At 48.0% G+C, this 26,770-nt stretch overlaps 11 protein-coding genes across 11 annotated transcripts; 6 read left to right on the top strand and 5 right to left on the bottom strand.

The window, feature by feature from the left end:
* Positions 1 to 312: 312 nt before the first annotated feature.
* Positions 313 to 1,495, bottom strand: ARB_00938 (RTA1 domain protein, putative; the record flags this gene model as incomplete). Its single annotated transcript, XM_003012641.1, has 3 exons — positions 313 to 683; positions 739 to 1,295; positions 1,377 to 1,495. 3 exons carry the CDS (start codon positions 1,493 to 1,495, stop codon positions 313 to 315), a joined length of 1,047 nt encoding a protein of 348 aa, XP_003012687.1.
* Positions 1,496 to 2,251: 756 nt separating this feature from the next.
* ARB_00937 (uncharacterized protein) lies at positions 2,252 to 4,280 on the bottom strand (the record flags this gene model as incomplete). The annotated part of the gene is made up of 3 exons (XM_003012640.1): positions 2,252 to 3,852; positions 3,929 to 4,159; positions 4,229 to 4,280. The coding sequence occupies 3 exons, from the start codon at positions 4,278 to 4,280 to the stop codon at positions 2,252 to 2,254; spliced, it is 1,884 nt and encodes a 627-aa protein (XP_003012686.1).
* Positions 4,281 to 5,191: 911 nt separating this feature from the next.
* Positions 5,192 to 6,828, top strand: ARB_00936 (uncharacterized protein; the record flags this gene model as incomplete). Its single annotated transcript, XM_003012639.1, has 2 exons — positions 5,192 to 5,672; positions 5,729 to 6,828. 2 exons carry the CDS (start codon positions 5,192 to 5,194, stop codon positions 6,826 to 6,828), a joined length of 1,581 nt encoding a protein of 526 aa, XP_003012685.1.
* Positions 6,829 to 7,589: 761 nt separating this feature from the next.
* ARB_00935 (uncharacterized protein) lies at positions 7,590 to 8,849 on the top strand (the record flags this gene model as incomplete). The annotated part of the gene is made up of 2 exons (XM_003012638.1): positions 7,590 to 8,246; positions 8,376 to 8,849. 2 exons carry the CDS (start codon positions 7,590 to 7,592, stop codon positions 8,847 to 8,849), a joined length of 1,131 nt encoding a protein of 376 aa, XP_003012684.1.
* Positions 8,850 to 9,133: 284 nt separating this feature from the next.
* Positions 9,134 to 11,435, top strand: ARB_00934 (Ste20-like serine/threonine protein kinase, putative; the record flags this gene model as incomplete). The annotated part of the gene is made up of 3 exons (XM_003012637.1): positions 9,134 to 9,240; positions 9,362 to 9,678; positions 9,739 to 11,435. The coding sequence occupies 3 exons, from the start codon at positions 9,134 to 9,136 to the stop codon at positions 11,433 to 11,435; spliced, it is 2,121 nt and encodes a 706-aa protein (XP_003012683.1).
* A 731-nt stretch (positions 11,436 to 12,166) lies between these two features.
* ARB_00933 (uncharacterized protein) lies at positions 12,167 to 13,988 on the top strand (the record flags this gene model as incomplete). The annotated part of the gene is made up of 4 exons (XM_003012636.1): positions 12,167 to 12,708; positions 12,800 to 12,992; positions 13,056 to 13,647; positions 13,705 to 13,988. The coding sequence occupies 4 exons, from the start codon at positions 12,167 to 12,169 to the stop codon at positions 13,986 to 13,988; spliced, it is 1,611 nt and encodes a 536-aa protein (XP_003012682.1).
* A 321-nt stretch (positions 13,989 to 14,309) lies between these two features.
* ARB_00932 (C6 transcription factor, putative) lies at positions 14,310 to 16,977 on the bottom strand (the record flags this gene model as incomplete). Its single annotated transcript, XM_003012635.1, has 4 exons — positions 14,310 to 15,210; positions 15,262 to 16,598; positions 16,789 to 16,863; positions 16,945 to 16,977. The coding sequence occupies 4 exons, from the start codon at positions 16,975 to 16,977 to the stop codon at positions 14,310 to 14,312; spliced, it is 2,346 nt and encodes a 781-aa protein (XP_003012681.1).
* Positions 16,978 to 19,929: 2,952 nt separating this feature from the next.
* On the top strand, positions 19,930 to 21,378 carry ARB_00931 (uncharacterized protein; the record flags this gene model as incomplete). The annotated part of the gene is made up of 2 exons (XM_003012634.1): positions 19,930 to 20,293; positions 20,462 to 21,378. 2 exons carry the CDS (start codon positions 19,930 to 19,932, stop codon positions 21,376 to 21,378), a joined length of 1,281 nt encoding a protein of 426 aa, XP_003012680.1.
* A 330-nt stretch (positions 21,379 to 21,708) lies between these two features.
* ARB_00930 (beta-lactamase, putative) lies at positions 21,709 to 23,651 on the bottom strand (the record flags this gene model as incomplete). Its single annotated transcript, XM_003012633.1, has 4 exons — positions 21,709 to 22,594; positions 22,648 to 22,906; positions 22,956 to 23,078; positions 23,132 to 23,651. The coding sequence occupies 4 exons, from the start codon at positions 23,649 to 23,651 to the stop codon at positions 21,709 to 21,711; spliced, it is 1,788 nt and encodes a 595-aa protein (XP_003012679.1).
* A 415-nt stretch (positions 23,652 to 24,066) lies between these two features.
* On the top strand, positions 24,067 to 25,050 carry ARB_00929 (oxidoreductase, short-chain dehydrogenase/reductase family, putative; the record flags this gene model as incomplete). The annotated part of the gene is made up of 3 exons (XM_003012632.1): positions 24,067 to 24,135; positions 24,258 to 24,541; positions 24,597 to 25,050. 3 exons carry the CDS (start codon positions 24,067 to 24,069, stop codon positions 25,048 to 25,050), a joined length of 807 nt encoding a protein of 268 aa, XP_003012678.1.
* A 596-nt stretch (positions 25,051 to 25,646) lies between these two features.
* On the bottom strand, positions 25,647 to 26,747 carry ARB_00928 (uncharacterized protein; the record flags this gene model as incomplete). Its single annotated transcript, XM_003012631.1, has 1 exon — positions 25,647 to 26,747. The coding sequence occupies one exon, from the start codon at positions 26,745 to 26,747 to the stop codon at positions 25,647 to 25,649; it is 1,101 nt and encodes a 366-aa protein (XP_003012677.1).
* Positions 26,748 to 26,770: the final 23 nt, after the last annotated feature.

Below are 26,770 nucleotides of genomic sequence, written 5' to 3'. Positions count from 1 at the left end.
GCGAACTTCTCACATTCTCTTTCTTGCCCCTAATGTGACTCCATTCTAGCGGTTGATTCATCTTAAGAGGCAGGTCTTCCGGTAATTGCGTATGATACCCAGGAATTAACGGAACGGACCCTGTTGTCTAAATGCTACGAAAGAACGTCGTTGCTGCATCATAAAGGCTTAATACAATTGTCAATGTGGTCGACATTATTCAGCAGTGAATATACAATTATTATTATATGATATCATAAAACCTCTATATATTCTGATACAAGATACAAAATACCCACGGCCAAACGCCAGAGTCAACCCGGTAACAAATATTCACTGGCGGAACTCCCCGTGCTGCCTATTTTCCAGCATTATCATACTTTCAGACATAGTCTCGTCATCACCACCCAACGGTCTCTGCTGATAAGGCTTTAGCTGCTGCTTTTTCCTAAACAGGCCTTTAATATCCAATGGATCAAGGATCTTCATCTTCAAAGGCCGAGTGTCCTCAAGAGTACCTTCGGGACTATCATCCTCTGCTTCCATACCGTTTGCAAGCAAATAGACGTGAGGATTACTCGGCAGAAGAACTCCTGGGTGGATCACATTGAACATGGCCGCATTGATGAACATCACAAGAGCTTCCAGGCACAGAAAAGGTGCTTCCGTGGCTCTAAGTGGGTGATCGATAGGAAGAAAGCTCTCTTGGGACAAATTGTCAGAATACCTATCTTATGGTTTGGGGTTTGATGAACTTACCTGCAATATGATACCCGGACCTCGCAGCAATTAAAAGGGAAGACGCATACAGAGTGTATATGACCTTAACCCATCCGGGAGTACCCCCGGACTGCTGGTGGCTTGCTCTCCAAAATCCCCGGCTAGTGGCCCGTATCTGGAACAGTAACACAACGGCAACGAAACATGCGAACAGTGCTAGTTGTATAATAACAGCCGCCCGCACGAGGTTAACACCCAGCTTTGCTCTTGCGCTGTTGGGATCTTTGCTGTCATTTATACCAGCCCCTACCCATACCCCAATTTCTGCTAGGAAGTCGAAGAAAATAAAGGTCCTGACCGTTCGGAGTGGGGATATCGGTGCTGCATATCGAACGTAACTGAATATACGGCCACATACGAAGTAGTCTGCACCTGCATAGGTCGGGCCGGCGCCGAGAGTGAACATGGTGGATATTCTCCATAGTGTGCGTGGGTCTCCTATCTTGAGAGCGCTTAGAGATCGAGTGACAAAGCCGATACTTGAAAATGTTGTGCCGAGGACAAACGGCAGGGTGAATTTTTGTGGTCGGGTGGCTCTTGGAATTATAACGTTAGTATTGCTTCAGTGTCATGATTGGAGATAGAAAAGTCGACGATGGGAACTGTCGTGAACCCACTTGTACTGATATTCATGGAGGAAAGACGATGCAATGTATAGAATTGCAAATATGATAGCGGCCGGCTTGCTGGGGAGGTAGTGGTATAGCTCTCTCAGTGTGTCTTCCTTGCTCGACATGATGATAATCTTGTGTTTGTTTTTATATTTGAGTATTGGCAGGCAACTGTATGAGTAGGACGATTTGGCTCGAGATCTATAGATCAATAAATGAATTCTATCTGGACATGGCTGGTAGCGGGATAAATTTATATATTATTTAAATACATCTTCCTCCTGAGGTATCCTTTGCAAACCCCTTGAAATTAGTCGTGTCTGTCTGCGCCTCAATACACGTAGCTGAATCCAAGAAAGCAATAATGTATATTCGAATAAATTGATGGACAAACCAAGTATACTTAGATACACTACTCAGAGCCGCGGATAAAACTGGGGCGGCGGAAGCTTATTTGAAAGCCTTGGCCAGCAAAACTTCCTAAAGGGGAAATTTCGCGGGAGCTTAACTTTAAATATATCACGTGACGTTGCCTCGAAAAACACAGCCTCATGGCGCTTTTCTAGTCTCAAGCGCTTTGTTCATGGGTTTGTATGTAAAGCAGATGGCTATGAATTACCTAAAAGAGAGAATAATACGAAATGGCTTAGAATAAAATCTGCAGAGTTTATATAAAACTAGCTTTTCGATTCACACTTTGAGTACTCCACAGGCCAGGGATTGAATGTACAGGATTGAAACTGAAAACAAAGAATAGGTAAGATACAAGACCAAAACCCCTACCGAACACCAATGCTCGAGAAAATACTCCGTTATAACACATGCATCGCCATAAATAACCATGACGTGGATAATTATACATTAATAATGATTAAAATTCTTCAATACTCGTCGGTGGCCAGCAAGGCTTTGAGAATGGCCTCGCCAGGCCCAGAGATTTGACTTTGAACCTCTTTTTCTCCGACGAGGCACACAAGACCACTGTCATCTGTCCTTGCCATGTTCTTCACTGTGGCTGGTCTTCCACGGCCGGATTTAGATGGGGTGGAGAAGAGGCCGGACACTCCTGCTGTAGGAGAGCCGGTTCCACGGCCACGAGCATCAACTTCTCCGACTAAGCCCATAGTTTCTAGGCTGCTGATAACGTCTCTAAACTCAGTGGCGGTGAGTGGCTGGAGAACATTATCGCGCCGACAAAGCCCGGAATAGGTTTCAAACAGCTCTCTGCTGGTTGGTGCAGTAGATCGTGGCGATTTGGAGGGTGTTTTATAAACAGTGTTGGCAGTTTGCTGTTTCTTGCCAAAGGAAATCAGCGCACAAAGTGCAGCTTTTTGCTGCAGGTTCAGGTCCTGGAGTCTTTCGGTTGTGCCATTACCGAAAGTAGAGGATGTGACGCGAGCAACGTGAGCTATAGTTGCTCGTGGTGCGGTGGCAGCCGTATATTCTGTGACAGAAGGGTTGGGGAGAGAGGTTGACGCTAGATTCTTGTTCTCAAGCAAGGGTAGCTTGGACGGACTAGTGCTAGAAGCGGAAGCGGCCTTTTGTTGAGTCTCACGCTCCAAAAGAGAGATGGTTCGGTAAACGATATCGAAGGCTTTCCTCAAGTCGCCAGACTGGGAGGCAACCTTGCGCGAACAAAGCTGTATGGCAGCTGGGTGGATGAAAGGGACCTGACTTGCAGCATTCTGAGCTTCTTTAGGTAGCAAAGAGCGAAGGCGGGTAGTGATAACATCAGCAATTTGTGTTGGGGTATATGGAAGGAATGGAAGTAGATGAGGCTTCAGATTCTTTGCCTTTAGGCGAGGTAGGAGTCGATCGGTCAAGTCAAGTGCGTTCGCAATTCCAATCAGGATAAGTCGCGAGGACTTGTGCAGAGACCACTCGAAAAGCTTGTACAGGATCTCGATATCTCCCGACAAGAGATGGTCGATTTCATCCAGAATGACAAGGTAGAGAGGACCAGCTGACTTCTTCGAGATGAACATTGCCTCTAGGCGCTCCACCTCGCTCTTTTTGAACACGCTGGTATTCTCAGACAAGTCTTCTATGAGATTGCCGTAGATATCTCGTGCAGAGGTTAGACTGGCACAGTTGACATTGGCAATCTTGATTCCGTCGACAGACTTCTCGAGGTCCCGCGAAACTTCGTCGATGAGAGCAGTTTTCCCCGTTCCAGGCGGTCCGCTTACGTAGATGCACCCGCCTCTTCTCGAGTCTACCGACTCTTGAATGAAGCTTTTCATCTCGCTGGTCTCATTTTCTCGTCCAACAAGCTGGCCTGGGTTGGCACTCCTAGTGAAAAGCTGTTTGGCAGCTGTAAAGACTGAACGAGTGGTCTTTGGCGTGGATGGAGTACGAGGAGTTCGAGGAGTCAAAGGCTTCCCCCCGACCAGTACTCTGTGCTTTGGAGTAACTGGAAGGAAAACATTTTTATATCTCTGAGTTGTTGGAGTGCTGAACTCGACAGGTTGAACATTTTCGTCTGCCAACAAAATTAGCCAGGCGCTTCCTTCCACCAGCACCAGAGGCAATGGAAGACTAGAAAGAAGTTAACTCACCATTATCGTCGTGAACTGCTGTCCTGCTGGTCGTCTTGTCACCGTCAATACGTTTCGTCCGTACGTTACGGCTTGGAGTGTTTGCATCGCTGGGGCGCTTGCGGGTGGTGGGCGACTGGGAGCTGGAGCGTTTTTGGCTTGTCGACGTTATAAAGGGGTCCTCCTCATCTGTATAGATCTTCTTGCTTGCCCTTGCCAGACGTTTGCTCGGAGATCGTAAAGAAGGTGCATCTACAGTAGGAAATTCGCGTTAGATATGGAGGAAGAAGCGCTTTGAGGCCAGGGCCGGCATGCAATTACCTGGCGACTCGAGAGCAGCTCTCTGTCGTTTCCCTAGAACAGCAGAAGCCATGGCTAAGCTAGGAGCGAGGGTGGTGTAGGAAGCGAGAGGTGCGTGGACGAGAGGTCTGGTTGCTGAATTGGCAAAGCAGCAGGAGAGAGCGTGGTGACGGGAGAAGTACTGGTGGAGTGCGAGCAGAGGTACCTGCACAAGTACCTTTTCATCGAGGCGGAAGTCACTTTTTTCATGGACGCGGTTGCGGGAAGCGCGCGCGCGCCAGGGCCTTAAAGTGGCAAGAAGGCGCGACTCTCGAGCGCGACGCGAGGGCGACGGAAAGGGAAGGTGAGCCGAGTCGGTCTTGGCAGGCACACTCCCGAAGGGGAAAGCAGTAGGCGGATGGATCATTCTTCCGTTCCGGGCCTAGTCAGGAAATCCCGGAACTGAACGGCGGACTGCAGAGCCCAGAGACGCAGCTTTTGTGCACAATTTGTGCCCTTCTTGGCAATATTGATGACTAATAGAAACCAGGTGACTAATGAACTCTGACTAAGCTAAACCTTGGCGGCAACGGGGCGGAATATCTTAAGCGCGGCCCGCTTGACGCTCCCGGCCCTTGGCGCGCTTCTTCCCTTTTGTGAGTGATGCTTGTTTTTCTTTTCTTCGGCTTATCAAAATCATCGGAAGAGAGGCTAAACACGCAGACTAGTTGATGCCTGGCGGTTTTTCTTATTGGTATAAATTACACCCAGGGAATCCCAGGTTGTTATCCTGAGCAGCAGACGTCGTATCTTTCCGTCCTTGAGAGTGCATTTGCCAACCTCCCCTCCCCGATCATTAATATTACCCCACGCTTCATACCTACCGATCTACCTTACGAGCACCTTTCCATCGAAGCTGATATACAGAGTTGGGCCATTTCGTTTTTACGCTACCTCATCTATACCTTACTTGTGCCCTGCCCGGAACGGGCCGCCGACGTCATCATGGCCGACACGACCGTGGCCCAGTTCGTAGAAATTACCGGGGCCTCTCCGGAGATCGCTGACCAGTACCTACAACTGGCAGATAGCAATATTGAGAGCGCCATGCAGCTTTATTTTGAGAACGGAGGCAACCCTATCCAACCTACTGCGACCTCATCCGCTCCACAGTCATCAACACGGCCTGGACGATCAACCAGTTACCAAGATGAGGATGGAGTGATACACCTAGATTCTGACGATGAAAATAATGGAGGTGTTCCTGTGAGCCAAGAGGGAGCTGCCCAGGCGGCTGGTGACACCTTTGATGCAGATTTAGAGATGGCGAGAAGATTACAACAAGAGTATTATACTGGTGGTGATTCGACAGATAATGTTCGGGCCCCAATGGAGAGAAGGACGGAGACGCTCGTAGGACCAGAGCTTGATGATGGATTCCAGCCAGATATAATGGAGCATCTACACTCAAGAGCGGCTCGTAGAGGTAGGTTAACATCCTGGTATTTCTTGATCCGTGGGTGTGACTAACGGCTGGAACAGCAGGTCGACCCGGAATCTTTAACCAGAGAGATGTTGATCGCTCCATCTGGACCGAAGATGCGGATGCGTCAAGCTCAAACATCCTTGCACGCGCAACCGGAGGCGCTTCTGAGGCGTCGTCCAAGGCCAACATGCTTGCTGAGATGTACCGCCCTCCCTTTGAACTCATGTCCCGCCTACCTTGGGACCTTGCACGGGACGAAGGCCGGGAAAAGATGAAGTGGCTGCTGGTCAATATCCAAGACTCGTCTATTTTTGACTGCCAGCTATTGAATCGAGATCTGTGGAAGAACGAGGGCGTCAAGGAGACGATAAGAGCGCACTTCTTGTTTATGCAATATTCCAAAGATGACCCGCGCGGCGCCCAGTATATTCAGTACTATTTCCCCGGCCACGACGTAGCCGACAACTACCCGCACATTGCCATCGTCGACCCACGGACCGGCGAGCAAGTGAAGACTTGGAGTGGCCCGCCTGTAGTCAAGGCCCCCGACTTTTTGATGCAGCTACACGAGTTTCTCGATAGATACAGTCTCGACCATAACGTCCGCAACCCAGTCGCAAAACGGAAGCCAGAAGTCACTCCTCAGTCAAAGATAGACACGATGACTGAGGAAGAAATGCTAGACATGGCGTTGAAGAACAGTCTTGTGGGCCCAGAACCAACCAAAGCCGAAGACCCAGACGATCTGACTCGAAGTATTGGAGATATCAAGGGCAAAGCCAAGGCTACTGATACTGGCGAAACGGGTGATGCGGGCATGTTTAACGGACAGGATGATGAGGAGACATCATCCTCAGATTCACCATTTTTCAAGATACCCTCTGACAAGCCACATACTGAACCAGCTGCAGATCCAGCAACCACCACTAGAATCCAGTTCCGCCACTCGTCAGGTCGTGTAATTCGACGGTTTGCACTCTCGGATCCCGTCCAGCGGCTCTACGAATGGCTCAAAGCGTCGCCATTGGAAGACAAGCATGGTGTGGAGTTTGAACTTGTATCCATGGGCCAGAATCTAATATCCTTACTTGACAAGACCATCGAAGAGGCTGGTCTTAAAAACGGAACAGTCATGGTTGGCTTTATTGAAGACTAGATAGGATATCCCTTTTGACGCCCGTTGTAATTCTTTTCTCATGATGCAAGATGATACGTATACACCTGATGATACCACGGCTGAACTCTATACCTCACAGTTTAAACCCCCGTCTTCACTTGCAAGCATCACCCAGAGATATATTCTTAAGCGGTCCAATTCAACTTATGGGCTTTACTTCTTCCCTATCCACCGGATCGTCCTTGATATGTCCGGTGGGTTAATGGTAATATGTACGGGAGAACTGCATATTTGTGCTCCCTCCCCCCCTCCCTGCAGCCCCTTTCTTCCATCAAAGCATTATGATATTCATAGGTAGATAAAAGGAAGCAATAAAGACATTCATTCCAAGTTGAAGCTGATTCTGCCAGTAGCACAAATACAAATGGGCAGCTGGCTGTGTGAGTGTTGGGTCTTCGAGCTTGCCTTGTTGTCTGTGGCAGGTAAACATCGGAGCATCTCCTTTTCTCCCTGTCTGCACATTTCCCACTCTTCTCCTCTGCCTCTTTTCAACCTCACTTCTGACATCTCACCACCCAACGCGAGACATCTCTGTCGCCAAAAGCCATTAGGAAACCGCTGTGTGTGAGTATACCCCATGACCATTGTGTGTTGGGTGTTATCAGCCCATTCTCGCGCCTTTTAGCTAATTATACTAACCAGCGTTTAGAACGCGTCTTTCTCATAGATAGATAAAGAGAACTCCCGTGAAAGCAATCGTTCATCATATATACCTCTGTATACTAGTCCAGCAGACTTCAATGCCCGGAGACAACGGCTTAGCCATGAGCAGGACAGCATCTTCCTCCAGCATCCAGGTGGCGGACCTCTCAGGGCCACCACCAACACCAGCCTTGGTTCCTCCAGCAAATGCAAAGAGCGTATCTCCAGCTCCCGATACAGCCCCAAAGCCTTTGCCAACCGAAGGAGCTGGAGCTGGAGAAGCAGAAGACGAGCCTGGTGCTGAGAAGTTCATCATGCATCCCACCAGCGTATATATTGTCATCTCAGAGCCCAAACACCAGAGTGAGAAGTTCCACTGGGGTATCATTGTGGCCCGCGGCCAACAGGAAGGTGTTCTCTATCACCGCATCTTCGATGGCAGCCGGTGGGAGCTGAAAATCGAAGAGAACAAAGATATCTCTGCCGACAAGGCCGTTATCCTCTTGCTGAAAATCGGAGACGTGCCTGAAGTCTCTCGGCAATGGATCGAAGCTATTCAGGAGTGCATCACCACTGCAAATGCCCCCCGGGCCACCATGGGAGATATTTCCTGTCGTACCTTTGCCCTGGCTGCCACCTACGAGCTGGGCAATGGCGGCTTCATCAGTATATACCCGAACTGGAACACAGTGAAGGGTATCGAGAGAGAGGCGTATCAGTTTGCCTGGCATGCCGGCAACCTTGGACGCCGTCTGGTAGTTGCTAGCCAATGGAGTGGCCTTTGACTGGTCTATATGGCGATGACCTTAACGGTATAGCTATAAGGAGGCCGCAGTGCAGGGGCTGATATGCAGCATCAGCCACCTATATATGACTTATGATAGATATATACATTACCGGAGCTGCTAGAAGGGATAAAGGGAGATTATAAAGGGATGGACAATGGCCAAACAGCTGGCTATGGGGATGGTGTTTTTCTTACTGTTAGCTATTCAGAGTGTTATCTAGTTATTAGCCAGCTATCTGCGCATGCAGACGACTCTATTTATTCTTATCTCAACGTCGGTCTATCAGCCTCACTTCAATACCAAGCAGTATCTTGCTATCTGCACTTCCACCCACACCTATATCTGCCTTATGTATCAACCCAACAGCCTCTATGGCAGCTCTATATCCTGGCTCTGCAGACTGATTGGCCGGTCCTGTTGCTGGGCCGGCCAGCGAGCAGCGCCTTTTCCCGCGAAAAGATGCTTCGAGGAAAAACAACAACAACAAAACAACCAAACATTCGTCCTGCGGCCAAACACGCCCGCCTTTACCACCTTTGCCCTGCTCGCGGCATAGAATTGACCGTCTAGGCGGCCGACACGTCGCTCTCTAACTTTTCGACGAGCCGCCATCGCCCTCCTTTCTACCGGTTGGGCGCTGTTTTGGTGGTGCCGCTCCCCCCCACACTCCACTCGCGCTGCACGATAATCGGATAAACACACCAAAATTACTCGAAGAATCCGGGAGATAGAAAGGAAGAGAAGAAAAAGAAAAGACTCAAGAGAAGCAAGAATACCTTTCCATGCACGCTGCTGTGATAGCTATCGACGGCTCTATCACATCTTCTCGCAGCCTGGAGTGAGCGTCCGTCATGATGGAGGGCGCCCTCGACCCTGAAACACTCTACACAAAGCAGAACTGCATCGGTATATCCCCCCTCTCTCAGAACCCGGAATCCGTTTGCAGAGACGGCTATCTAACGTGTCCTTCTTTTCGTTAGGCGGAGGAAGCTTTGGGAGGGTTTACAAGGGGTATGGGCTCCATGTGCGCTTGTCTGTTGAGATACTGGACAATATAACTGACGTGATTTGTACCCTCACAGAGTCGACAAGAGAACCGGTCAATCAGTTGCGATCAAGATCATCGACGTCGAAAATGCAGATGATGAAGTCGAGGATATCATACAGGAGATATCGATCCTGTCAGAACTCAATTCTCCCCATGTCACGAAGTACCACGGCTCGTTCCTCAAAGGATCAGACCTTTGGATCATAATGGAATTCTGCTCGGGAGGGAGCTGCTCAGATTTGATGCGTGCAGGGCGCATATCGGAGGAATATATCATGATTATTCTTAGAGAACTGCTTTTGGGGCTCGATTACTTGCATAATGACAATAAACTACACCGTGATGTTAAAGGTATGCCCGACAAAAGCTTTTTATAAGTGAAAGTTGCCTTTTGCTAACTCGCATATGTAGCTGCAAATGTGTTACTTACGGCCAGCGGACAGGTCAAGCTGGCTGACTTTGGCGTTTCCGGTCAACTTTCCGCTACAATGACCAAGAAAAACACCTTTGTTGGAACCCCCTTTTGGATGGCCCCGGAGGTCATCAAACAGTCGGGGTACGACCACAAGGCTGATATTTGGTCACTGGGTATTACGGCGATTGAATTAGCCATGGGCGAGCCACCACTCTCCGATATCCATCCCATGAAAGTCCTCTTTCTCATTCCAAAGAACGCCCCACCCACTCTCCAAGGTGCTTTCAGCAAATCATTCAAGGACTTTGTTGATCTTTGTTTACGACGTGACCCAAGAGAACGGCCGAGCGCAAAGGAGTTACTTAGGCATCCGTTCGTGAAACGAGCAAAGAAGACGACATATTTGACCGAGCTCATAGAGCGGTATGAACGGTGGTTTGCAAAGAATGGAAATCGACTTCCAGATGATGATGAAGACGATGCATATCACCAGCAAGAGCAAAATCAACCTGCCATGGCTGGAGGTGATGATGATCTATGGGATTTTGGCACCGTACGCCCTGCTGGAGGAAATAGAGCTGCGGGACTGCGTGCCATGAATGAAGCTGCAGCAAACGCAAGAGCACAAGTTCCCAACATGCACGCCCGTGCTCAGTCAAGCAGCGGCTGTCTTCCTACTTCTCAGGAAAACATACCCAGAAAGATGTCGAAAGAAACTGTCAAGAACCCCCCATCACCGCAAAGACGGAATTTCCCCGCTGAAACACCCCCAGCAACGCCAAATAGTCAAGTATCTCGGGCACCTCTGCCAACGCCCCAGGTTCCTCAGACACAGACACCGAGACAGTCATCTTACCATGATCAAGTAAAGACACCCGTAGGCCTCGGGAAACCACAACCTCCGTTGCCAGCACAAGAGGAGGAAAGCCCGAGTACACATGATTATGATCGAGCCCTCCAACGGTCACTGGCACAGGATCTTAATTTCTTGAAGCTGGCAGAGTCTCCCAACAACACACCTACACAACCTCCCCCGAAATCTCCGGCTCCAGAACAAATTCATAGGAAGCCTGCCCCGATGCAACTGCCGGAAATACCGCCGTTTAAGGGAGCGTCGAGTTCGCCAACACCTCAAGCTTCCAAGCCTCCAGGACAATACCCTGCAGCACCTCTCTCGGCTCATCCTTCATCTACTCCTTCATCATACCAACAACAGCAACACACGCTTCCCTCTACCCGTCCCCAACCACCAGTCCCGTCAACACCAGAACGCAGTCCTACCAATCAAAGTTCGCGCGACTCGCTAGACTCCATCTCCTCTCAGTCCACCGTTCATTTCTCTTCTCAAGATCAACCCAATCCTAATGAACCGATTACCGCGCTAAATGGTGTTATACTGCCAGCTTTAGAAGCTGCTCTCCATCGCCGAACCTATGCTCTCAATTCCATGTGTCGAGTTCAACCAGGTACCCCAGTCAGCCAACGGCCATCTACAGAGCAAGTACAACGCCAAGTCTACGCCCACGAAAAGCTCAAGAGGCTGGTTATCAAAGCCGCAGGCATCTTCAAGGAGATTGAACGATGGGATAATGAAGCACCACTGGGCATGGGTGGGGACATCAATGCCTTCCTTGAAGGATTTTTAGAAGAAGTCCTCGTCCGCGTTGAGCCGGAGGAAGACCCATCTGAATGATCGATTCGACATCGCCATATTTCTTTCTCATTTCCTTGGGTGTGAGGTGTTTTACCTATTTCCTGCCTGGGAGTTTGGTTATTTCCCTGGCTGCTTCCTGGCTGTTTTGCTCTACGACGTTCCCTGCGTATTTTGGTTTCCTTTCCCCACCAGCTTTCGTGAGTGTTTTATGCGAGCATGAAATAGCCTGATCCTGATATGTGTTTATGTTTTTAGCTATGCTTATGATTCAGATATGATAAACGAAGAAAGAAATATATCACCCGTTCATACACTTTTTGCACAGAGTCCATCAAGCACGCCAGGCGAGTTTGTTGCTTTTTTTTTTTTTTTTGGATACGGGATCAGCAACAAGCCTCGTTTTCCCGGCGGGAGCTAATGCAGAATTAACTTGGCTTGATAAAGTTACTCGTAAGACTATACGAGACATACCCTAAACAGGCACATTTTCGCAAAGAAGCTCCCTCAATGAGGCCATGAGTGTTTTCATACTCATGGAGGAGCAATTTCAACTCAATGTTTCACTCTTAGACCTCATTACATTTCCACGTCATGGTGGCTCAGCGAAACTTAACTATCAAGTCATCTTTTTCGTTTGAATCCCTCCCATGGAGTGTCTTAAATACCTCGAGTAATGCCTGCGGATAACTCAGGAATGATACTCAACCCACAAGGCCGCCTACTCATACCCTACTTTACTATCTGCGTTCCGGCGACCAAATCGGCTAGAGATGTCCCTATCGGCTATCAGTCTCCTGGCTATTTTTGCCTTCCGTGCCCTTGGTGATACTCCTCCCCAATTCACCAGGAGCTTTCCGCCAGTCGACTTGGGATATGCGATCCATAAACCCACATATATCAATATCACTTCTTCTGGCCTTGCGGTTGCAAAATACAATAATATTCGTTATGCCCAGCCTCCGGTAGGTGAGCTTCGGTTCCGCAAGCCAATGACACCCCCACCACAGGCAGACGGTATACAAGACGGCACTCAATACCCCTCTACGGACTGTGTCAGTAGTGCCTATCCTGGAGTTCCGTTTCCGGGCCGAAATGGGACTACCTGGGGTCAGGAAGATTGCTTGTTCTTGAACGTGCAGGTCCCAGAAGGTGTTAAGGAAGGCGATCGGGTTCCCGTCCTGCACTGGATTCACGGAAGTGGATATGCATTCGGAAGCAAGGATACCATAGGTATTACCGTGGATCCAGAGGGCCTGTTTGATAGATTGCAGAGATATGGCGAGAAGTTCGTTTTCGTTACAAGTAACTACCGGTATGTTTTCTTATGATGAGCTCAAAAAAAAAAAAAAAAGGATAACCTCTAACGATATTTATAGTCTCGGTCTTTACGGGTGGATGTCCAGTCCTGAAGAGGATATGACCGCCAACATTGGACTGCACGATAGCCTTGCTGCGGTGCAATGGACAAAGGAACACATATCAAAATTCGGTGGTGACTCTGACAGGGTTACAGTCATTGGACAGAGTGCAGGAGCCGGTATAATTAACCTTATGTTGACTTCCTATGGTGGGAAGGGTGACCTTCCGTTTTCCCAGGTACGTCTGATACCTTTGTAATGTGCGTTTTATACATTCGTTAACATGATCTGAAAATGATAGGCGGTTGTCCAATCTCCAGCAATTATGCCCCGGAGAGATGTAGCTTCCCGCAGACAAGACGTTTACAACCAAGTTCTCAAATCTACGAATTGTACCAACCCTGCCTGTCTTAGAGCCGCTTCACCAGAAGTTCTTAAAGCAGCAAACCACCATCTGATAGTTGAAGTGCCAACCGGAACCGGAGGGGCCTCATTCGGTCCTGGTGTTGGGTTCTCTCCCCTGGTTGATGGAGATATTGTCCCGGACGAACCTATGATCCTCTTCGAACAGGGAAGATACCATAAGGAAGTAAAGCGAGTCATAGCCGCAAATACCGCGTTCGAGGGAAATGGTCTTAGTTCTGATACCAATATGCCTGACGGATTCCCCGACTACGTTCGAATAAACTTTCCTACTGCAAGTAATGAGACCGTCCAGCGAATTCAAAACCTATTTCCCTATCCACCTGGCAAGCCCGAAATGCTAGCATGGGACTGGATCACCTCTGTTGTGTTTGCATGCCATTCGACCAGTATTGCAAAGGCTTACGGATCCAAAGCTTACCGATATGTGATGCGTATTCCTCCGGCAACACATGCCTTGGATCTACTCTGTAGGTTTTATGGAAATTCCATATTCTTTTCGTGATACTGATATATCTCGCCTCTAGATTTCTTCTTCGTCGATAATACAACAACTCCAGTTTTAAGCGAGGTTGCGGTAAGGCAAGCTCAAGGATTTCTAGGCCAATTCATCCATGCCAAATATCAGAAGGATGGTTCACTTCCTTCACTTGGCCACCAACCCGCACCAGCATGGGTACCTTATGGCTCACGATTTCACACCATGGACATTGTTGAACACGGATTTGAGCTCAAAACCGACCCTTGGGAAACAAACCGAATTTGTCGAACCTTACTTGATATCATTAAAGACCCCAGGAATGGCAATTAGCTTCAACAGGGGTAGTAGGAAAGTGTTATCTTCTATGGGGGAAGTACTAAGTTCATAATGGCCTATTCTTATATTTGAAAGCCAACTGGCAGAGGTAGGCTCTTCTAGAGGCTTTGGACGGCATTTGATATAGAGCTGAAAATTTTCAGTGGTAGGGTGAGGTTGATGCAGCTGCGGAAATTAATACAACCTAATTTTAATTCATGAGCTGCGTTAACATTATAGTATGTTCAATGAGTAGAATACATATGCTGGAAAACTGGCTCTCAAAAACAAATGCATTTTTTCCCTTGGTGAAACATCGTCATTCCAGATATTGAACTACGCGGTAGCTCTAAATAACCAATCTGTCTCCGGTGTAGGGACCATATAGTTAGTGATATTGAACTCATTTGTTGCCTGTGCTGCAGCCGCAGCACCAGCGGCGGCAGCATTGGCCAAATCGGTCACTGATATTCCCCCGACCGTCGCAGTCACAGCGGAGGAGTTTGTCTGTGGCTGGGCAGATGGGACCGTTACTTGCTGTGCTTGATCCATTACCGCTAAACCATTTATTGGTGGAGTAGCAGTGTTTCCTCCTGGGAGAGGAATGCGGGGTACATTGAAGAAATCAAAGACATCCAGATATTCAAGTTCATGAGGGTTGAGGTTGCGCTGTGGTGGAATAGGAGTGGCATTTGTGGCTTTCGGGGTAATCAATCCGCCTACAGATGCTATGGATCCTCCAGCGACTGGTGTATGGCTGGAACTGCCAGCCCTTGGGGGTTGATGAGATATTAAGAAGTCCAGATCAAAAGCACACCGTCTCATGTCAGCTAGGATCTTTACTGACGATGGGGCTGTACGGGTTGCATCCGCAGAACCAGATTGTTCGAACTCGTTGTATTCATCCAAGACTCGCTGTAGGATCTCGCTGTACCGCTTTGCAACTTTCCAGTATTGGCCCATGCGGCGGAGTGAGTCAACAAAGAAATTAATTGCAGGATCTAGTGTATGGGCTACAGTTGAGCCGTTAACAAGAAGGAGGCGAGCTGACACCCAGAGCGTAAATGCAAAAGGGGGGCCAAATTTGTCAAGGACGTTGTTGTCTACGACAAACCCAGCGATTGTCCGAATTCGTTCAACGGCAGCCAGACACCGCTGGATGGCACCATATGAGGGTGTGAAAATGGGAGAACGCGTAGTTGGATAGGCAGCCGAGGAGTGTAGCCGGATTATAGTGCTACATTAAAGTCAGTGGATACAAGAGATAGGGGCTCGACAAGACACATACGTTTGGTATGCTGCATGCAACATGATCCAGCCACAATGTACGGACCTAGACTTCGAAGGCGCCAAATATCTTGTGGACATGGCGAATGAATACTCTTTCGGTAGTTGGTATTCCCATGCAGTCAGTTCATTATCCAGCTTCCGGTAGGTGGATTGCCACTGATTAACATCAGTTATTGCACTGATATCAACAGGCCGTTTGAGAAACAAATGTATTTTTGACAAGATGCCTAGAACCTCCATGTAGAATCCGAAGGAGCCCATATATTGGCTGCGGCTTACGCACTCCAGCTGTTCATGGGTATCCAGGAACCTCGTTTCAACTGGTTGGTTTTTGACGAAATATTCGTCCTTGCATGGTAGTTTCCGGTCCACTTCCTTAATATCTAGTGCGAAATCGAAGGCCGTGGCTATTGTAGAATACCTATCTAATAGATAGGCAGCCCAGAATAGCCGCCGCCTGCCCTCATCTTCTACCCAATTCCTAGAGTCAGGAAGGATGTTAGCCCTAAGTGTATATATAGATGGAAACATGGTTGCAACTAAAGATGATGTAGCTTCTACAGCTAGGCCGAGCTGGACAACAGATCTAGCGATGACTGCAAGTAATTTCCACCCTGGCGGGCCATTCGATGTTCCAACGACGTCCAGCGTCAAGATTACCAGAGCCTGTAAGGCCGTGACTGAGGAATTATCCAAGCCATATAATATAACTTTCTGTTTGCACACGTCATGGTATCGTTTCTTATTTTCTTCATTGAGCCGTGTATCTTTTGAAAATCGGAGAGTCGTTGCAACTATAGCGTATAACAGCATCCTATCCTCTTCACTTAATGGCGACGGTCCAAAGAGCGTATCCAAAGTTGTTCTCCGGTGAAGTATAGGGAGCCAGCCGTTAATATGCTCAAAGAAAAGGTCGACCAATGAATATAAAAGATCATAGGGCGGGAGATCGGCATTATGATCGGCGAGGGAAACACTATCTTGATTTGAAGAGTAGGTAGGAATCCTCAAGGATGATGAGTCGCTGGTGTTAAAATGAGGCTGCTGCGTTTCCCCTGGTGGCGGCGGTACCTTTTGTGGAGAGAGGCCATTTTGAAGCTGAATTGGCGAAGTGGTATTGAATGATCTATCCGATGGCGTGGATGTGGTTTGCTCTTGGTTATAAGTTGCTACAGCCGAGATACGGCGGTGCGCTGTAGGGAAATTTGAGGCTGTTGAATGGGGATATAGAATATCCTTTGGGCTGGGTTCGGGAGCAGCAGAGCGGTCTGACGGTGAACTATACAGTGTAGTCGTCGGTGGGCACTGGTTCGATTGGACTTCATTTCCAGGTCGCTGTTGGGCTTGTATTATATGCGTTTCTATGAGACGTGCTTGCGCTTGGATAACTTCCTCTAAGCGATCTATGGAGAGGAGACATCAGTTGTACGTCTCGGAGAATAAGGGAAAGCTTCACGCAATTCTACATAGGGGGATCCGTTACCTAGCCGTTGTTCGAGCTCCCTTCCATACCCAGCTCTCAAACCTGGTTTCTTTCGTTCTTTGTATTCGCATGGATGGCCGTTCCGAGCACACCAGCCACAGCTGGGTTGAGAGCGATCTACCAGGTTGCGATGAGTTGTGTGTTCTATTCAATTCGGAATTGGTCTATACGCACCACACTTCACTTTCCTCTGCTTACAAAGTTCGCATCTGGGTTGGTCAGCGATAGCATCATGAGTTGGCTCCTTAAAAGCGTGAAATCAAAGAAAACAATAACAAGGAAGGTGGGTTGATATACGAGACCATCACCGGACGTTTCCTTTTCAATGACTGATCCGAGGACTGGGAAGTTTTTCGATCCGCTGCGCCGGCGTCGTTGCCGCTATCCTGCCCCGACCAGGCGTCTTCGGGACTTTCGACTTCATCGCGATCGTCCGCCCGTCTCCCGGTCTTGACCTGAGCAGCCGGAGGCGAGGTGTTGGCATTTCTGAAGCCGTGTGGAGAAGGAAAAGCATGCTCCATCGGCGCACATTAACAAGCACTCCGGAGAGCCGATCCGAAGTACGGAGTAGCTGTACGGGTTGGGTTATGCGCAGTCGGACTGCTGTCGATATGGCCAAAATTCCCAGTTAACCAGGTCAGGCTAAGTTAGGGGAGAGAGCTGACGGAGAGATCTCGTCTGGCACAGTCCGGCGCCAGTCCCTAAACCAAGTCGCAGCGGCATCGTCTTGCCAAGGCCTCACCCCAAGCCATGTGAGGGAATATGCCGGGAAGAGAAAAGGCGTGTCGACTGGTTGGCGGAGTCTAAAAAGGTCTGATGGCTTCAGCCCTTGACCTGGGCCTTCGAGGGTCGAGCCCTTGACAGGCCAGTTGGTTTCCGGGGGCGTGGTGGCTGATCCCACCCGAGACCACGTCGTGATCCTGGGTGCACAAGTCCTTTCATTGGCTGCGCCATGGATAAAATAGGACCTGGACAAGTCTCATATCTCGACTATATTCGAGCTTTCTAAGGCTCTTAGTGATAGCTTGACAGAATTTATTATTATTCAGTCTCAGAATAACTAACCAGTTCTGCGGTACAGAGTACTCCAACTCTCCAGACCCCAGATGAAATCGGAATTTTCATATTATCATACTCCGTAGGAGACGCCGGAAATTACCAACCAGGCATTAGTGCTCATTCGAATTTGACGCTGTCATGGTACTAGTTAATAAACCGGAGGATATTCTCAGAAACTGTAATGTTACACCAGATTTCGATATCTGAGGGCGTACATGTCTCAGGAGAATTCGGAGCAGAAATATCATTCTCGGGAAGTATTAGCGAATTTTCCGCCGCCCCATTATTATTTTTGTACGTTGGGGATGTCGCTGCGTGGGCTTGGGCTATTTTTGAAATATTATTTATCAGAAGCCCAGGATCTAGGATGAAAAGGCCTCGCTCATCGAGTCTGCCATGGTTCATCCTTGGCCGCATGAGTAGAAAATATTCGGGGACAACAACCTCCTTTTTCGATCGGACAACTTCGTTGGCTCGTTGCTCGCGTCAATTCTACCCGGAGGGCAATGAGCTGTCCGTCTGTTTCGCTATTCATTATCGATTGCTGTCTCGCATTGGGGGGGTTCCTTCGCGTGGCTTTTTGGACTTTCGCTTCTGGAAGACAATCTGAGGACCAGCGTCAGCAGCTTCATGACCTGGAGCCTGGCCAATTGCTGCTAGTACTGCTGAGATCCTTATAGCTGAGCCCATGCAGCCCACTTAGCTGGTTATCAGGACGTTCAAACGGGGGGCAACAAGCGATATCTCAATGTTGCCATGACTAGCTCGGACCTCGCGAGTTCAAAGCCTTTCGCGTGCTGGACCCATAAATTGACCTTGCCCCCACTCTCTATGGCAAACTGGGCGGAATAATAGACGAAAGCTGACCCTGTCTTCATCGTTCAATCGCAGTGCTGATGTTGATGTTGAAGAGTTCGAGGAGGTTGAAGAAGACAAGGTTGCCGTTTACGGTTGCTTACATAACTGCCGTCTCGAAAGGGGCAGCCAACGTTTTTTCAACCTCGAGGATTCAACGTGCGAAGAAATCAACATCTCGCTTCTTCAATTGCTGTCTATTGAGACCTAAAAACACGTCAGGACCCAGAATTCTCCGGATGTGAGATGTCAAAGTGACGCCCGCATCAAGCTGGCCTTATGGGTGGCGTTTTGTTTTCGGTGGCATCCTGGTTGGGTGCATCTTCAACCTCTAGAGATGACAGCAGGGCTTGCTCCCAGCTACTGAAGGATCGATTCAAACTCACATATCAAGCCCATATTTCTTCTTCTTCGAGGATTGATGTATGGTACACGATCATTCATTCAGCATGACTTGGCATCGATATCACGAGTGCATTGACGAGGCATTGATACGACCACATTCCTCCAGCAGCGTTATCAGGCGAGCCTACCTATCAACTCGGGTTGTCAGTTAAGATCCAAATAACGTGGTGATGGACGGTGGATTCGGGAGAATCGGACGGAGAGCAACCTTGACGTGCTGCATAAGCTAGCGGGAAACATTGTACGGCAATGTAGAAGCGTGATATGTCATCTTTCCAAGCTCGAGCACCATGGATACATTTGCAACTTCCCCAGATTTCACACCAACCGTCGTCTCCTTCTAGTCACCAGGAATCTGGAGAAACTCTCCACGGGGCAGGCGGAAGGCCTCCTCGGTACAACGTCCCCTCGGTGTATCTTCACCCCGAGAAGCTCTGGGGCCATGGTGGAGAATGGAACCTGTAATTCACCAAAGACAACAAGTTCGTATGCTTAAGCTTGCGAAGCGGCTAAACTATCGCTACAATTGCTGTCTTCACCCCCAAAGTTCGCTAAATCCCATGGCAATATCTGTTCAATATCTACGGGGAGCACTCTGGTTGATATGAAAATTATTAGGGTATACCTGGGCATTGCGCTATTTACTCCGATCCACCAAGGGCAGGTTTCCGCCTCCCATCAGCTTTCTCGGTGAATAACACGAGTTCAAACCGATACTTATCCACATGGTGGAATGTGGCTACAAATTGAGGAGTTATATATACCTCCTGAGGATTCCATTACTCGAGGACCTCCAGAAAGTCAGATGTTCTCAGATGCATAGAATTCCAACCCGTGTTATCCAGATCTTACCAACACGCCGTCATGGCTACCATATTTCCTACTATTAAGGCGGTCAACACGTTTATTATCGATGGTGTTGGTTCGGGAGGCGATTATCACAATGTATGCTGCTATCCCTTCTCAAGTGAAGTGTACTGTTTGTACATTAACATGTTATTCCAGGTAAAAGGTGGACATTGGCTCATTGACTCTCCCATTGCAACACCGATGGCACGATGGGAGCAATACCGAAGCTCTCGAACTAGCTGGGGTATAAATGTCCTGGGGTCCTTTTGCGTTGAAATAGAAGCAACGGATGGTACCAAGGGGTTTGCAACCGGGTTTGGAGGGCCCCCAGCATGTTGGCTAGTGGCACAGCATTTTGAAAGATTCCTGATAGGTGCAGGTATGGATCGATTGATTTCATGTATCTTCTCTCTCACAATACTGTCCCGCGTCTGACAAATGTTTACTCAAGACCCAAGAGATACCAACAATACATTCGAAAAGATGTACCGGGCCTCCATGTTTTATGGGCGCAAAGGCCTCACAGTCGCAGTCATATCAGTCATAGATCTAGCTATCTGGGACTTGCTGGGGAAAATCCGCAACGAACCAGTTTACAAGCTTATCGGTGGTGCAACCCGTTCCCGCCTGGATTTTTACTGCACTGGTCCAGAGCCGGGTTATTCAAAGGCGATGGGCTTTTCCGGTGCCAAAGTAGCGCTCCCCTATGGTCCTGATGAAGGTGCAAGTGGTCTAGCTAGGAACGTGGAATATCTACAACAACAACGGGAGAAGATCGGCCCAAACTTTCCGCTAAGAGTTGACTGTTACATGTCTCTGAATGTTCCATATACGATCGAGCTGGTCAAAGCTTGTGAGGCCGCGGGTATCAACATTGACTGGTGGGAGGAATGCTTGTCCCCCGATGACGTCGACGGCCAAGCCCTACTCAAGAGGGCTCATCCAACTATCAAGTTCACCACCGGTGAACATGAGTACTCTAGATATGGCTTCCGAAAGCTTATCGAGTCCCGAAATCTGGATATTGTACAGCCAGATGTTATGTGGGTGGGAGGAATGACCGAATTGCTGAAAATATCTGCAATGGCGGCTGCTTACGATATTCCCGTTGTGCCACATGCTTCTGGCCCTTATTCTTACCATTTCGTTGTGTCTCAGCCGAATTCACCATTCCAGGAATACCTGGCGAACTCACCTGACGGAAAGACAGTACAGCCTGTATTTGGCGATTTGTTCCTGAACGAACCGATTCCTTCCAAAGGCTATCTTGATGTCAGTGCCTTAGATGAGCCTGGTTTTGGGCTTAAGTTGAATCCCGCCGCGAAGCTCATACCCACACGTTATATTCTTACTCCCGGCCCGCAGAAATCGCTTCGAGATGATAGTATTTCTTCACGGAAGGATGGAAAACATGGCAACGAAAATTCTGTCCCAACAACCAATGGGACTGTACCATGGCACTAACTATATCACTCCGATGGAAAGTATTGTTGGCTGTTATCTCTGCTTTTTCTCAGCGGCTACACCTATATACCTATAAGTGTGTAACACATGAGAGCAGTATCATACTCCGGATATCTCCGCCTTTCGATGATTTATTGTTTGGTCTTGACAATTGCAGTTCCAGGTGAAGTTCCCAGCAGATGTTAAGCTTACATTCCCCCCTCAACCAATGTAGAAAGAGGCTGTGATTAATGCATGTGTACCGTCTATATTAAATACCTTCAAGGACTCAATACTTAAAATTAGAACCAAATTAACGACATAAACAGTCGGTAATTGTTATACAGATCATCAATTCAACTTCTGAATAATCCCGCTTCGAAGGAACGGGATCTCCACACCAACAACCCTGCCAGCCTCCTTATCAACAATAAACACAATCCTGTCCATCGGTACGCCAGCATAATATAGCCAATCCACGGTCTGCCATGACGTGCAAAGAGCCTCAAGTTTTCCTAAACCCGGAAGATCAGATGCTTGTTCATTGAAATTTGGAATCAAGTCAAAATTGATTCGCCAGTCCTGCTCAACAAGGCTCTTGTCGTTCGTAGCAAGCCTCTCTAAGCCAGTAGGATATACCCTCATTTCCGAAGCAAGCTGGCCCACTGTAGAAAGGGTAGCAGACCAAACTTTGCGAATACCTTCAAGTATATCAGAATCGTTGCGTGAGAGGGATTCCAGCTTAATGCCCGTGCCATTATCGATGACTGTTTTAAGCTTGATAGGGGCATAATCTGTTGCGTCTTCGTTGTCAACTTTCTGGCTCGTATATTCACCGACATACATTCCTGCCTGTTTGCGAGCCTCATCTTCAACGGCGGGAAGTATAGCACTGAGCACGGCCTCATTAATGATATATGCAGCCCTAGAATCTAATGGCCCGGCTGTAGACAGAACAACACCGACTCCGTATTGATCGATAACGTTGATTTGGGAAATATAACCCGGTGCACCGCCACTTTTTCCATATATATCAATCATATGTGGATATTTAGGAGTCATACCAGAAGTCCGTAGAATCTCCCAAGGTTGGCCAACGAGAGTGTTAAGTGATGAGGTAGCAGATCTTGGTTGGAGCCATTTTTTAGTAGCTTGAGGATTTTGGAGGATGGAATAATCGAGGATTTTGGTGACAAGGGTGGATAGATCGTTCAACGAGGAGTACAAGCCGCCTCCACTTATATACCGGTTAGCAGCTTGTCAAGTTAAAAGGAAGATATTAAGACATACGGAGCATTATATCCATAATCGGCGCCCCATCCCTGCTGCTCAACATTGGGGATAACCGCACGCTTATCTTCTCCAGGGGAAACACCAGTGTTTCTTAGGTTGAGTGGGCGTATGACTTGTTCCTCTAGCATCTGAGCATAATCTTTGCCGGTATCATTGGCAAGTGCTAGGCTAAAGAGTGTGAACGATAGCTGGGAATAAACTGGCCTTTCGTAAGGCTCAGAAACCGGATGAGAGTTGACAAGCTCGGTAAGAAGCTCTAAGAAGTGATTAGTAGATGAAATAATAAGGTCTCTGCATCTACAAACCTTCTGGTGTACACCCTTTATTTAAGTCTGCAATTCCACATGGAGGGTAATCAGTCTTGTTTAGGGGTGGGAATCCAAGTGCTCGATATAGGGGTTCTAGAAAGTAGAATTGAAGTGCCCCAACTAAATAACCGTCAGTATTATTACCCATGCAATCATTCGATACGAAGACGAACTGGTATTAGCTGGAATCCCAGAAAGGTGCTCTGAAAGAGAGAGCAGGGAGATATTATCCCAATCAATCGGCGAAGATGCATTTTTGAGCTGCGGAAGGTATTTGGTGATTGGATCTTGTAGATCCACGTCCGACTTCAAAAGAAGCAAGTCAGAGAATATTTTTGATACCGATCCAATCAGATACTGCGAGTCACCGTCCAGATGCTTGGTCCCATTAATATTCTTCTCCGCAAGATGATGGTATTCCCACAGGACACCGGTTCTTGGGTCTCCACCGTTGGGAGAGACGATAGAAACTGAGAACGACGTATTGGCGATATCCCAGCCTGCTTTTATCCTCCCTGAGACTGCATCGTCCAGAGATCGAGAAAGCCTCTCAGTGGCATCTTTGATATTCTGTGACTGACTCAGCTCTGTTGGGCGCGGCAGCAATGCTCCGCTAGGTACACATCCTGGGACGGAGGCAGATAAAGTAGTTGCTGCGTATGGCAACAAAAGCCATAGAAAGCAAACAACCATGACAGATTGTGGGTATAGAATGAAATCTGAATATTACTATCTTCGTTGACATGAAGAACTTCTCTGTCTTCAACGTTCTGTTATGCACATTTTATATCCCATGTCCATACCTATCAGCCAAAGCCAAAGACGGTAATTTGTCGTTTACCAGACAGCCCCCGGAATCTTACAGCCGAGACCTGGCATCTCATCTCCAGCTACGATGATCGTGGAGAGTGGCTTAGTAGTTTGTTAGCGGATGGAGAAATATGGAGAGGCGAAGTGTTTATCCTTGCCGCAAAAGTCAAGAAAGCGTATTCGGCTTCTCGTATTCCAGCCGCTAGTCGACTTCTCATCCACTTTTTATATTTAGCCCTGGCTGATGAGCCTTTCTTCACTCTGGAATAAGTTGCTTTTTGTATCATCAAGACCAAAGATGGTTTCTCCAAGACTGCTGAGCGAGAAGGTGGCTGCAATAACGGGGGGATTGACAGGCATAGGACGTGTATGTAGATCCTCTGCTCTGCCTTCCCGAGACCCTGATGTTGACCAGCAGTGGTTACATGCGTGTCTATCCCTATAATTCTGGGGTTAGACATGTAACCATTCAGTGTTTCTTTGACTTAGGCCATTGCTCTAGAATATATCAGACAGGGCGCCTACGTAGCTGTCAACCATCTCGGGCTGGACCATGAACAGGAATTGATATCAACGCTGAAGCAAGAGGTTGCAGACATCCTTGCTTCTGAAAGCAAGGAGATTTCATCTAGTCGAAGGCTCATCACTGTCGCCGGAGACGTTTCGTTGCCAGAGACAGGGACTGATTTCATCAGAGAGACAGTATCGGCCTTTGGTCGACTGGATATTTTCGTCAGCAATGCTGGAATATGCGAGTTTAAAGAATTCTTAGAGTATGTTTAGATGGCCCTAACAAGTGGCTGAACAGCCGTCTAATAAGTGTGATAGGATATCGCCTACGCTGTTTGACAGAACTACATCTGTCAACCTAAGTGGTGCATTCTACGTCACCCAAGCAGCTGCTCGGCAAATGGCACTATCCCAGTCTCCTCCAGGAGGGTCGATAATTGGAGTTTCATCCATATCTGCCCTTGTTGGTGGTGGCCTTCAAGCCCATTATACCCCTACAAAGGCTGGTATCTTGTCATTAATGCAATCCTCTGCCGTATCTCTGGGGAAATTTGGAATCAGATGCAATGCCTTACTGCCCGGAACAATACGGACGGGACTCAACGAGGAGGACTTGAAGGATGATAAGAAAAGAACGTACATGGAGGGTAGAGTGCCTCTTGGCCGTCTAGGTGAACCCAAGGATTTAGCTGGTCCTGCTGTGTTCCTAGCTTGCGATGAACTGAGTGGTTACGTGGTGAGTGTAATTACTTTGGCAGATTTTTTATCATAAACTAGACTGACTTGGAACTTAGACGGGTGCACAGCTTCTAGTTGACGGAGGGATGTTTGTGAATCTTCAATAATAGTTCTCTACCACCAAGATGTCTACTCCTATCACCGGCTGAAACGACGGATCGTACGATCTTCCTCTGACGTCAATTGTCCGCTCGGTGTATCTATCACCGAGATTAATCGGAAGCTTAACTTGACAGGTCAATCCGACAGGATAGCTTCATAGTAGTACGAGGATGGGAGGAGGGCTGTCAACTGGCTGATGGACCATAATGACTTAAGACTATGAAAGTTTTCAATAATATTTCCAAGCCCGAGATAGTAACCAAGTCATTCCTTTCATATTATACATAATTCTCTCTACCTAAACCTGATTAACGTAAATAGCTTCGGCATCGTAATCTATAAGAACCATGAAGAGCTATAACCCGACAAAATTGTGTCTAAGACGCTGAACGACGTGAACGATGGAATAAGGCCCGGGAACAGCCGCGAACCAGTTAAGTATAAACCAACCGAAAAATCAAACAAACATAAATATCCAAACATGTCCAACGCCCTACATTCATAAGCAGAACCATGCTCGAGTTCCTTTCATTCCCTAAGAACCCTCGATCTGATTTCCTCGATCTCAACCACTAATTTGTTTATTTTCGCCTGCATAGCCTTGGCTTTCTTTTCGAATCCCGGGATCACAGTTCCGTCATCCCTCTTGAGTGCATTAAGTTGCTTCTGGATATCCTGCCCCAGTGACTGTATTTCATAAAAATATTGGTATTCGACTTTCCCTTCGAAACATATCCCGTATCCTTCGCAGTAACAGACATGGTCCTCTGGACACAGTTCTGCAACTCCTGCAAAGACGTACTGCCATAAATATTCCCACACTCGCCCTGACAAGCTATCGGATAACGAAGTTTGGAGAATCCAGTCTCGATAATATATATAAGTTTCCCGGGGTATTCGTCGGATCCGATCTGCACTGACTGCGAATTGCGCACAGCATGGTTGTGAGAGCACCTGAGGGACGTCGGTACCGGGAAATAGCTCTAACCAGGAGTTCCCTATCACAGCTGCTTCAGGAATACTTGAGAGGTCATCACCCCCAGCAATTGGATGGATATGTTCGGGGCAACCGGGCTCTGAATGGCAACGAAGGTTCATATAACCGTCACGAATGATTTTTTCGCTCCGAAGACGTTTGACCATCTTTGCGGAATCCGAATCCAAGAGATCGTTATTATGCCATGTAGTCAAATGAGCATGCATAAAAATAGAAACATCAGTAAGGCTATAATATCGGTCAATGATGTACGACAGATAGACCATTACTTCGTGTCCCTTGTTTTTCATCACAGTGAGTGGAGCACTGGAGTTATTGACAACATAAACGGCCGTCTGTAGGGTTGGATCTTCTCGTTGTAGCTCGTCGACCCAAGTTGTGTTTTCCCTCTGGACGCTCGCTATAACAAGGGTACGAGTATAATTCTTCCCAGGCTTGACCACACCCGGAACAATAGGGCCGGCTGGTTTCATGCCCTGTTGTCGATATGACTCCAGGGCGCCGTTGAAACTTGCTCGGCCATGTCGCGCAATATTGGTGAGATAATAACCTGACGTATAAATGGCAAGGATGCTGAAGAGAGCAAGGCATGTCAAGCTCTGCAATCGATTTGGTCGCAGTGAGTGTTTCATCGCGACTCAGTATAGCTAGGCAA

The sequence above is a fragment of the Trichophyton benhamiae genome (assembly GCF_000151125.1).
Source record: "Trichophyton benhamiae CBS 112371 chromosome Unknown contig02295.1, whole genome shotgun sequence".
Taxonomy (NCBI): domain Eukaryota; kingdom Fungi; phylum Ascomycota; class Eurotiomycetes; order Onygenales; family Arthrodermataceae; genus Trichophyton; species Trichophyton benhamiae.
The sequence above is the reverse complement of the archived record's forward strand: the minus strand, read 5'-3'. Positions and strand labels throughout refer to the sequence as shown.